Source organism: Columba livia, chromosome 2, assembly GCF_036013475.1.
Source record: "Columba livia isolate bColLiv1 breed racing homer chromosome 2, bColLiv1.pat.W.v2, whole genome shotgun sequence".
Lineage (NCBI taxonomy): Eukaryota > Metazoa > Chordata > Aves > Columbiformes > Columbidae > Columba > Columba livia.
The window spans coordinates 107,143,742-107,155,813 of record NC_088603.1 but is presented as its reverse complement, the minus strand read 5'-3'; the positions used below and the strand labels follow the sequence as shown (position 1 = coordinate 107,155,813).

At 43.8% G+C, this 12,072-nt stretch overlaps 1 protein-coding gene across 4 annotated transcripts in view; it reads right to left on the bottom strand.

The window, feature by feature from the left end:
• Positions 1-2,061: 2,061 nt before the first annotated feature.
• Positions 2,062-12,072, bottom strand: part of SPIRE1 (spire type actin nucleation factor 1) — a 132,776-nt gene continuing 122,765 nt past the window's right edge. For all 4 annotated transcript variants that reach the window (XM_065053084.1, XM_065053086.1, XM_065053085.1 and 1 more), the window contains 5 exons: positions 10,017-10,154; positions 7,761-7,831; positions 6,999-7,026; positions 6,771-6,907; positions 2,062-5,920 (listed from right to left, as the gene is read on the bottom strand). In XM_065053084.1, the coding sequence (XP_064909156.1) occupies positions 5,668-5,920; positions 6,771-6,907; positions 6,999-7,026; positions 7,761-7,831; positions 10,017-10,154 (627 nt within the window). In that variant the 3' untranslated portion in view covers positions 2,062-5,667. The remainder of the gene's footprint in view (positions 5,921-6,770; positions 6,908-6,998; positions 7,027-7,760; positions 7,832-10,016; positions 10,155-12,072) is intronic.

Sequence of the window (12,072 nt, the reverse complement as noted above, 5' to 3'; positions counted from 1 at the left end):
AGGAGGCACCAAGAACCTAATTTTTCATACTGGGTGCTCACCTTTTTGCACTTGCAGGTTGGGGTTTTTTTGTTTGTTTTGTTTAAATTTTTTAATCAAATAGGTTGATAATCAAATAGCTCTTACCCAGTTGTGACTGTACAAGAAGTAGCCTGGCACCTCAAAAGACTATCTGCTTAAAAATGTATTTTTTTATTAGCTACAGAAAGGTCTATGCCAAATGGCTTCCTCTAGAACTGTTCTACCAAAACCATCTCGATGACCTTTGCAGACTGCAGCGGCTGCTGCCATTCCAGGACACCGAGCCCAGGCAACCTGCTGCGTATCTGACACTCGGTTCCACAGGCACGGCCGCTGCAAAACAGCCTGACCGGAGGAGAAACCGGGAAGTTACTGAATTGCAGTTCAGTGCAACTAAACCATCAAAGCTACCGCTACAGAAAATCTGCTGTGTCTGTTTCATAACTATTTAGCTCCATCTCCGGATTACACTCTGTGACATTTGTTGAGTGCGGCCTACCATGGTAAAATTAATTCACAAATCTTGGCTTATCGAAGTGTTGTAAAGTTTGAGCTGTCTGGAATTCGGTGCTGCTGATTGCTGTCAGCTACCGAGAGGGGTGGAAGCCTGCAGCGCAGGATGCCATCAACCCCCACGCTCGGCACTCGGCTCCTCAGCAGCGGCTCTCAAAATTCTTTAAACCCCTGTAACCACTTTGTAGTCCCTGTTGTCACAGATGGGGACCCTGAAGCATGGACGGGCGCTTGCGCCTGCTCGACTGAGCAACAAGAGCAGCTTGGGGATTTTCCCATGTTGAGCTGAGGATGCAAGGAGGGCTGGGGGCTCTGTCTGCTCAGCCCCCAGGCCTCGCACAAGCTCTGCCAGCCAAGGGCACCGCGGCACTGGACTCGACTGAGCTGCCACGAGGACGCCACCAGTGAACTTACGCTTCTGTGTCTTTGTGTATCAGGTCAGACTGAGCCAATGCCCCTCTCCGGTTGCTCTACCAGGAAATTCTGGTAATGTCTGGTATCCAAAAAAAACTGAAACACGGTAGTAAAAATCAGACAGAAACAACAGAACACATCTTTATAGCTGGAATCAATATTGATGAACATTTTCAGATTGACCTTAAGATACAGACATACATATAAAAGAAGAAATAAACCAGAGCAGCTCCAAGTCATTAACATGGAAAGTATAAAATTTGATGGCAACATTAACATAATCCATATGCTGTAGCACCAGAGTGTACAGTAGCAGCACCTTTCCCTTGTGCCTGTGTGGTGTCGCTGTTTCACAGATGAGACTGACCTCATAGGAGAGACATTCTGAAAAGATGTACAGAGCTGCTGGATGAGGTAAAGCATGAAGGCAGCAATCAGCGTCTAAAGTTGGAGCTTTTAAATTAGTTTTAACCTATGCAGCATGCAGCCAGTAACTAACCATGGAAGCTGATGCTAAATTTGCCTGGGGGAAAAGGGAGCTTGAAAGAGAAAAGAGAACAACATAATCGTTGTGGTTAAAATGTTCTCTCTGCTTCTGGTTTAAAAACTAAATCATCCAAAAACCTCTCCAGAAGACTGCCAGCATTTCTCTCCTGAAGGCGAGGGATGCGGATTTTTCTAAGCCGGGACTACCTGCAGGACAAGCGCATCTCACCTACAGCCCGTCGGCGTTGGAAGGAGCGACACGTTGGTAACGGAGCCGGCGGGAAAGGTTCACTATGTGCTAATCACATCACTGGGGTTACAGAAGCAGTTTTATTGCTATTCTAAGAGTACCTGGACATGTGGTGGACTTGGCAGTGCTGGGTTAACAGTTGGACTCGAATGTCTTTTCCAACCAAAATGATTTTATGATTCTGTTCTATAATTCTATGTTTCCAGCCCTTCCTGCAGCCCAGCCAGTGCTCAGCTGTTATTCAATCCTTTTCATCAACAATTCTTTGCCAAAGGAAATGTCTGACTAATCTTACAAAACTAGAAAAGCATGAAAAAGGAGAGAGACAGAGTATTTAAATCGGCTTCCACATGAATAATTAACACAGACAAAGGCTATAATGGAAAGGCATTTTATTTTTGCCAGGTAACACCCCTGTATAAAGGAAGCAATGGGGAGAGGGAGAAAAAAAAACAACAAACCCCATAAGCACTATTGTCACCACGAACATTTGACAGGTCATGTTTGTTACCGCAGCACAGGCCTGCTCGCCTCCCCCATCGCTGCCGTGGGGCAGAGCTGCTGCTGAATCCTCCACAGCCAGGTTCGCATACAAGCCAACAAAACCAGTGCCACCAGCAGCATTTTTAACTCCTTGGGTCTCCTATGAGATATTTAAACAGACCTTGGGCATATTAGTAAAGCTAAAAAAAGATATTTTAAAAATTCATGGAAGGGAGGAGCTTACTGTGCTAGTCCCATGTTCTTTTCAGCAGTAACTCGCTCTAAAATGCCTAAGGAGTGCAAACTGTAGTAGGGGGCCGAAAGCATTAACTCTAATAAAGATAATAGCCAACACACATATAAATAAGACTCATTTCCTTTTTAAAACATGATGGGAAAGTTGATTTGAATTGCATGATGGATGGAGACTTCCTAAATATTAATAAATATATTACACATATTTACAAGCTTCTGATTTCATCCTCTGACGCTAAATGTGAAGTTCAGACCGTAAGTAGGCCATGCTGGGCAGCACCGCGGGGTAGGCAGGCGAGCGGCTGCGGTGGATTTGGGAGGCGAGCGCAAGCAGCGAGATGGGAAGCTAAAAATAGCCCATTCCGCAGAGACCCGGGCAGCCAGCGAGCGCAGCTCCTCCAGGCTTTGCCTGGCAAACCAACCCGCTGCTTTTTCTTTTGCGGAATGAGATGCCGGGATAATGCGGAGCGACTGCGGCAGAGGGAGGGATGGGGGGGAAGGGGAGAGGCAGCCCCTGCACCACGTTTTCTGGAGCTTGCCACAACGCGTGTCAGCAGCCCGGAGGGTTTTTTCCAGGGGGAAAAAAGGCGTCTGGGACCGGCCCCGTGGTGTCTCTGTGTGAGCAATGTGGAGCAGTTTGTACAACCACTGAGCTTTCTGGGTCCCTGCCTTGCCTAGCGCAGCAGAGCCTGGCCTGAGCCAAGGGCTCCCAGGAGGGCAAAGCCAGAGCACGGCCCGAGGCACAGGGTGGCCCAGGTGAGCCCCGAGGGGCTCATTTTCTTTCACACACTCAGTATTTACTTAGTCCTTGATCCTGCCCGCTCTGTGACATCCTAAATCCTTCTCAAAGGGGAAAATAAACATGCGGGATACCTCGCACCTCAGTGGCTTGAGGATGGCAGGGAACATGACTGCGAGCAGAGGACTGAGTGATTGTAATGTGTGGCTGGGGCATTTCCAGGAGAAAAGGTTAAGAAAAAACAAGAGGGGAGATTCAAAGCGAGATTTCATGTGTTTCTTTCAGTCCAGCTTTCCTGATGTGCTGTGCAGCAAACACACGGCCTGGTTTTGGCACAGAAACAAGAAAAAGTGCTGATGTGACTGAGATCGGGCGAGCCTTCCAGCAACAGCCGACCTTTCCAATCAGCCCGCGCTCCTCGCCTCCTGTGCTCCTACATCCTTCTCTCACGCCAGGGCTCCGTGTGCTTTAACATGCAAGTGCTAGAGTTAGGGTAGGTTATGTTTGTACTCGATGATCCTGAGGGTCTCTTCCAACTGAAATGATTCTATGATTTTATGAAAAGGCGTCTCCAGAGGTAGCCCAAGGAGAGGGCCGTGACAGCTACGAGGGACAGTGAGCCTCCAGCCCCGCTCTTCCTCTTTGCATTGCTTCAGAAGAAATTAAAAACTCTTTCAATAAGCCCTGCACATGCAAACATTCTCATTTTCCAAGGGGGCATTTGAAGAAAAATACAAGGACGGACGAGTCCCTGGGAAGGTTTAAGGAGATTTTTTTCATGTCCTTTTCAAATTGACTTAGAAAAATACGATACGAGTGGCTGCTCCAAAGGCTGCAACCCAACATGCAAATACACTCTGAAGGGGAAACCTCGCTCCCCTGGGCAGCAGGAGGCAGCCCCCAGTGGGACCGGAGCTGAGCTACCATGTGGGGACAAGCACCCCTGGTACTGGGGCTGTGGGGACAGTCTGCCATGCCTTGGGCTTTCCAATGCACGAGATCTGGAGAGGAGAGAAACTGCTTTGATTAATACATCTTTAAAATCATGTTATGGAATTCCAGTCCCAGCTACTTTGGAGCAGTTCTGAGGTATCTCTCATTAAATCCAAAGTATAGAAATGTTAATAAATAGATCTGAAACTTCTCTGCTATGTCATTCTATAATACACTGCTATATAGATATTAAATATGCCTCAGGGTATTAAAAAGTTTATGAAAAAGTTACAGTAGTTGATTTTCAAGTATTAATAACTTGGCTATGTTAGCTTGTTTTTAAATGCCAAAATGTTCTGGCCCCGATTTATTGACTAAACTCTGGCTATGCCCGAATTAAGAAAAAAAAGTATTTTGAATACCAAAAAAAAGTGCAAAAAAGCATGAGATGTCAGTTAACGTTGTAACATTGTTGGAATTTCTAAACAACTAGTCTAGCACTCTTTCATAGGTGAATTAAAATGAGAAAAAGAAAGAAAAAAGGTAAAAGAAAAAAGACAGATTGCTCCCAATCTGAGACAGCACTGTCCCAAATTTCAGCAGAACACAAATTTTTACAGCCAAGTTATAAACCCCAGAAAAAATGGGGTTGCCAGTGGATATGCTGTCAGACGTAACTATAGCAGTATTTGTGTGCTCCAATATAATACAAATGTACACCTTACCCACCGTATTCTCCGAGTAACCACAAGAAGAACTTTACAGGTTAAAATTAGAAGCCTCCCTTATTTCCCATCCTCCCCATAAACTGTACAACTCTGCCTACTGTGAAAAGTCACTGCTACTAGTAGTCATCACCGTCATACATTCAAGATAGAAAGTAAACTACTGAAACCTGCTCAGGAGACACTGAGAAGTGCACTAAGGCTTCAAAAGTCCAGCATCTCAGGGGAACGGGCAATCACACGGGCAAACAGCTTTGTCACGTATTTTGCCCCAGGACGGTGTCCTGTGCTGAACCCTGATCTCAGAGCAACCAAACAGTTCAAACAAAGGTGGTTTTGACCACAGTCGCTCACACTTGGTGTCTGGTGTGCGACAGGACCCTTTGCTGTTTCAACCAGGACGTGAGCATTACTACTGGGGTGGTGATGCCAATGTGACTTCTTGCCGGCTACCGTGCTAACACTGACGCTTTGTTAGATTTGGTTCTTCGTTCAACTTAAGTTTTCAGCTCATCTCCTGAAAAAAATGATTCAAAGCATGGTTAAAAAAAGATTGAAAGCAAGAAAAGGCTTTCTAGTTTCAACACGCACATACAAAAGAGGCAACGATTTCAAACTCTCAGTTTTCTTCCAGTGCGAGCAGCTGACCTGTCGTGTATCATTCTGCCCAGATCTAAACGTAAGAGTTCTGTGTCCCTGGGAACCGCTGGAGCAGGAAATCCTGTGATCGAATGCAAATTCAAGCCAGTCAAGTGAAACGAAGCGACGGAATGATGACCCGGTTTCAGTGACCTTGCTCATGGATGACGACCTCATGGAGACAAAAGCAAAGAAAAAAGGCACAAGGCTCAGATCTCATTGATCGTCCTTTCAGAGGGGCAGTACTCGGATGTGCCTGGTGATGACATGTAGAAGGACTGCGTTTTCCTTTTTAACCTGGCTCTCTTGTTGGCCAGGGACAGGCTGCGCCGGCTGGAATTGATGATTTCTGAAATGAACTTCTTGCAGTCCACGCACACCTCCATCGTGCTCCAGTCCTCCATTAATTCTTTGGGAAACTCTTCATGTGACTTATCCACAGATTTGGACCTTGAGGTCAACCTGAAAGGCAAAAGACAGGAGCTGTCACGTTATTTAGCAGCATGGGAGTGGGCCCCAAGGGACACCTTCAGGAAACAGCACGTCAGAATGGTCTTCATTCAAATCTTCCTTTCTTCTGTCCCAAAAATAACAGCAGGGGACAAAACACCGGAGATGACCCCCAGCAAGGCTGCAGGGTCACTAACTGAAGGTATGTGTAACGTTTCCCTTGACAAAAACAACCAACAACCTTCCTAATAACTATAAACAGATGATGTGTTTGGCTACTCTGACACAGCATCATAGAACCTTGTGATTTATGCAGGTGGTTTATACTGTAGATCCCCTCAAAAAGGAGCATTTCTTCTATATTTCATTTATCGGATTAACTCTGACAACCATCTGCATATAAGATATAAAACCAGCAGAGAACTTCATAACGTCAAAGTGAAAAAAAAAAAAGGTGAACATCAGAAAAATTAAGAAAAAAAAAGGTAAAGTTATGTAAGAGATCATTGAATTCCTGTTCCGTGAGTGAATCTGGCCTGCGAGATTTATCTCTGGAGATTCTACTCACACCAGAAAAAGACGCACTAGGGATATTTTTGCAGAGGTGCTACAGAAACACAGTTGTCCCAGACTCCTATTATTTTTCACCTGTAATGTGAAAAAAGGTTCAAGACACGCTGTTAGTAATGCTGTTTCTCTAAATCAAAGCAACGAGTGGAAGCGACACGGATTTTCAGGCTTCTGAAAAGCTACTACAAGCACTAGAAACATTGACAACTACAAAATGAGCAATGAGTAACTCAAGAGGAAACGTTGGGGAAGTGTTTCCAACAGGCAGGGGTGAGCTGGGGTTGTTCCTCACCGGGACATGCTCCGCAGCGATCGGTGGTGACTGGTAGAGGGTTTCTCCGGCCTCATAAAACTTTCTCCTCTTTGCAAGGTGGAAGGTCCCAGCGAGAAGATGGGGAGGGTAGAATATGGCTTTGATGGCAACCGCATCTGTCGTGAGAGCAGCAGAAGGAACATGCAGTATTCATTACAAAGATCACGGCTTTTTAGGGAGGGTCTAACCAAAAATTCATTTACTTACTTTTTTGCAACACTGTGAGCATACAGGCCTGTGTAAGAAAGTAAGAGCATGAATAATTTCATTGGGCAAAATTACATTAAAATCAAGAATGAGAGAGAAATGTTTTTCAGAGTGAGAATCCTCCCTCATGCTCCCCTTAAGCAAACGTTTTTTAAGGCTTCCTCAATGTAATAACTTCAACCAGAACACGAAGCCAAAGTGCTAAACAAGAACTCCAGCTAAATTAAAAAACAAAATAAGCTTTTTCCTCCAAAGAAACCTCATTTGGCAAGTGACACAATAAATTAGTGATTCCATACATCTCCAGACTTATTGTCTCACTGTTCACCTTAAAAGTTTTCATTTTGGGTGAAAAAAAAATATTCTTTCTCCCTTCTCCACCCACCAATACTCTAAAAATAATTGAAAAGGTAAATTGCTCAGAAAAGTTTTCCGTAACAATGGAGGTTATAGAAGTGTTGACTAGGGAGTCTGAATAAATCTGTCTCGCTCTCCCATGACTAGAGAAGAACAAATGGGTGTTTCTCTCACTTCCAGCCTAAAGTTTCACTCCAAGGAAGCAATTCTGTCGCTTAGGAAGGATCTGGTTTCGCGTAATTGTTTTTTAACTTGTTACAGATAATAATTTTTTTAACCTGTTTTTCTGTTACAGAAACAAAAGTCAACAGTATGCAGCAGAAACATTTGGGGATTTCTAACACATAAATCAGTATTTTTCCCTCTGAAATGGTACTAATTTATTATCAGATGTTAAATACTTACCTCTTACAGAACTGACAAGTGTAAGACCACGTAAAGAAAGAAAACCTTCTCGTTCGGCAGCAAAAGCAGAGCTGAAAGAAGAACAGAGCAGTCCACAATGTTAGGCCAAGTCCCGCATGATACTTACTTCAGCCACCAGTTGCCACCAGTGAGACCACAGTTCTAGAGTCTGTACTTCTCAGAAGATGTTGAAAAGAATGGTCCAGAATTGTACCTTCCTGTATTTAGAAATACTCCTTAATTTTTTTACCTAAGTTAAATACTTGTCAGTTAATTGTTAACTTATTTTTACTCCTCCCTCACTGATGCTTACATCATTACTATGATAAAAGCAACAGGAAAGTAGCAGCAGTGAGGAAGGGTAACTGTTACAACTGCAAACATAAGAACAAATAGGCATAAATTCAGCCATGAATACATTTAGGCTGGAAATTGTTCCTAACCATCTGGGTGAGGTTCTGGGACACAAAGTTTTTGCTTGTGGTAACATTTGATTATTTTATTCCAATCCTACGCTCTTGAAATTCAGAGGATGTGCAGGAAAGAACTACTATAGCGACTTACTTGAGGAAAATCTGCTTTATAGTGGGATAATAAATCACATCTATGCAGTTTATTCAAAGGAGTTAGGGATCACAGCTTAAGAGCATTTCTAGGAAGGAAAGGCACTGAACAATGAAAAGTTTTGGAGTCAAATGTAAGATGAGATAATGAGATCCAAAGACTCAGGTGATGCTAGATAGATTTGGTTAGAAATAAAAGTGAACAATTTTAATAGTACACTAAATTAATTGAAGCATCAACTTTGTGATTTGATAAAAGCTCATTACTAATGTTTATATATGATAATATGCAACAGCTGAACCTAATGAATGACATTTTAAGATTATTGTCCCTCTGCCTTAAATGTATTAACTCTTTACATTAAATCTGCATACTAAACATGGGTAGGCCTGTAGGTAAAATACACTGTGAAGTCAAAATACCCTTGCTGGAGGTGTTCAAGAAGCACAAGTCAAAAGTGAGAGAAAAGGACACAGCTTCTACTGGTAAATACCAATCCCTAGTCTGCAGTTTATGGAAAAAAAAGTGTTAGTTAATTGGTTCTCTAATATTAAAGTTCCTTCTGGGGTCACATGTTGTCTGACTTCTGTGATGGCTTTTATTCCCTCTTTGCGCGGCAGCGAGGATTCAGATGAAAAACCTGTTGTAAGTTCCTATTGCCAGCTGTAATTCCATTTCTGGAGTAGAAATGCGAAGCAATACTGCAAAAGGCCCAGGGGCAGAAATCACTTTAGTCAATGAAATTTAAAAGGTACGTTCTATAACTGCAAACACTACTGCATTTTTATAGACAATCTAAGCAAATAAAATATTTCCACGAAAAGTTTTCACAGAATCACAGAATGTTGGGGATTGGAAGGGACCTCAAAAGATCATCTAGTCCAATTCCCCCTGCTGGAGCAGGAACACCTAGATGAGGTTACACAGGAATGTGTCCAGGTGGGTTTTGAATGTCTCCAGAAAAAGAGACTCCACAATCTCCCTGGGCAGCCTGTTCCAGTGTTCTGTCACCCTCACTGAGAACAAGTTTCTCCTCATATTTAAATGGAACCTCCTGTGTTCCAATTTGAACCCATTACCCCTTGTCTTATCATTGGTTCTCACCAAGAGGAGCCTGGCTCCATCCTCATGGCACTCACCCTTTACATATTTATAAACATGAATGAGGTCACCCCTTAGTCTCCTCCAAGCTAAAGAGCCCCAGCTCCCTCAGCCTTTCCTCATAAGGGAGAGGCTCCACTCCCTTAATCATCTTTGTTGCCCTACGCTGGATCTCTCCAGCAGTTCCCTGTCCTTCTTGAAATGAGGGGCCCAGAACTGGACACAATATTCCAGGTGTGGTCTCACCAGGGCAGAGTAGAGGGGAAGGAGAACCTCTCTGGACCTACTAACAACCCCCCTTGTAATACACCCCAGGATGCCATTGGCCTTCCTGGCCACAAGGGCACAGTGCTGGCTCATGGTCATCCTGCTGTCCACCAGGACTTCCAGGTCCCTTTCCCCTACACTGCTCTCCAACAGGTCATTCCCCAACCTATACTGGAACCTGGGATTGTTCCTGCCCAGATGCTTCTGCACGAAGTTCAAGGAAGCTGAACTATGTGTTATACATTTAGGGGGAGTTTCACGGATATTCTTTTTCTCCAATTCAGGGTAAAAAATGAATGTGTAAACAGGAGGCTGGTGCTGTACCTTTCCTTTCTTGAGAGCAGTGTAGACATCTTTATACTGCTGGTACTTTTCCAGCTCTGCCTTCACCAGCACCTGACGGATGTGCATGACCTCCTCCACCGTCAGAGCCAGACATTCCACCGGGTAACAGAACTCCTCCTGGAAGCCAAAAAACCTGTATTATTTCAAAGCCAAGCAGCTTCTTCCAGACTTCAACCTAGACAACCAGCCACCTGGTTAGTAACTCCAGAAACAGAGGGTTTCTCCCTTCAAACTGGAATAGCACTGGCTCATTCGTGGGCATCACATGAGTTTCAAACTGTTGCAGACTGCCTAAGTGTGACCTAAATGGTCTGAACTTCAGCCTTCACAACAATGACAGTTTTCTTCATTTTTCCTCCTCAAACCACTCGACCTTTCTCTCCATCTTTTATTACAAAGATTTCTTTCAAACCAATCAATGTTCAGGATTGTAATTTTAAAGGGAAAAGGTAATTTGGCAGATGGTAACACTACTAAGTATATTGTTTGAAGACAATCCAATTTCTTTGAGACTTTGTGGTGCCCAGAGTGGCCAAGGAAAGTTGTTAGTAGCCCATTCTAGCAGAAATTTTTATTCCGTGGTACCACATCTTGGTGCTCACACGATCAGAATCCCACCAAGACTACAAAAAGTTTACAGCAGTTCAGGCAAAAAAGTTCTCCTTTCTCCCCCAGGAAAGTAACAACAGCTATTTAATCTTTATAGAATAATCTTCAAATATAAAGCAGGAGAACTGGTTACCCAGTGTTGCATTATTAATGACAGAGACTCAAACTAACAACACAACTCCCCACTTATAACATTTTGTGTCTGTTCTGTATTGCAGCATTTAGGAGAATATTGAGAACTCCTGAATTTGGTACCAGAGAATAAAAAGCACCAACCCAATTTGTAATCCAGCCCTGTAGTTGATTAGACATTTCCAACAGAAAGGCAGAAACCTCTGTGGGAACTCCCATGGCTTTATGCTCAGCGAACCTTTTCAGTCAGCCCAGAGGGGCTGCTGTGCGGTAATGACAATGACCCGTAATTCTCTCTGAATAACTGAGGGAAATTTCTCCTGCAAACACAAAGATGTGCCTGACAGGTCGGAGATCCCGTTTACAAATTGAAGTGATGAATTGGATTAGTAGTGAAATGCTCATTTCCATGTACTCAGAGGTCGGTTCTGTCTTTCCGTTAGATTACAAAGAAAATCTTTCTACGTTGCAGACCTGGCAAACATTAGCATTTAGGAACCACCACATTTTTAAAAACTGTTGTCTTACCTATCTAGAAAGGGAACACAAAGAAACTTCACCCTGCTTAAGGTACCCCACAAAAGACTAGAATTGAGTTAACTTTGTTAGATTTGCCAGCTAAACCTTCGGGGGTATAGAATAACTATTTTTCTAGGAAAAACAAACTACGTGAAAAACAACTGCGATTCGCTCTGAGGTGTAAAAACTGCACAGCCAAACCAAAATAACTTTGTGTTTCTTATGATCAAACTTCACAGCTCAGCAGCAGCTCTCAGGGCTTCGTTTCTGGGCTCTCCCCATAGCAACTGCCTCGCCATGGAGAAGGCACGGCCGCTGGCCGGGGGTGGGAAAGCGGGACACGCACAATGCCGGCAAAACCCCCGCGATCCTGCACCGTGGGAGACCAAGAGAAACTGTCCGAGGTGAATGAGGCCGCCTGAATGCTCGTCGTCAATCAGTCAGAGCTTTAAGTCCTTTAGAAATACATTTCTTACTTGGAGCTCTTCCTTCCCCCTCACGAACGCCCAATTCCTTTAATTTACAGAGTGGTGACGTTGGGGAATTACCGCTCCTGGGGAGAAAGGCTGCGGATCTGCTAAAGGTGCAGAGCAGGTGCTAGGGGAATAGTGTGGGTCTCTTGTTGTACCTATCGGAAACGATTATCGCTAAAGCAAATAGAAAGAGCTGGCAGGCAACAGGGGAAACATAGAAAATGTTCACATGTTTAAATGCTAATGTTTTAATTCCAGCGGTTACACAAGGACAACAAAATGTTAATGCAACATTAAATGAG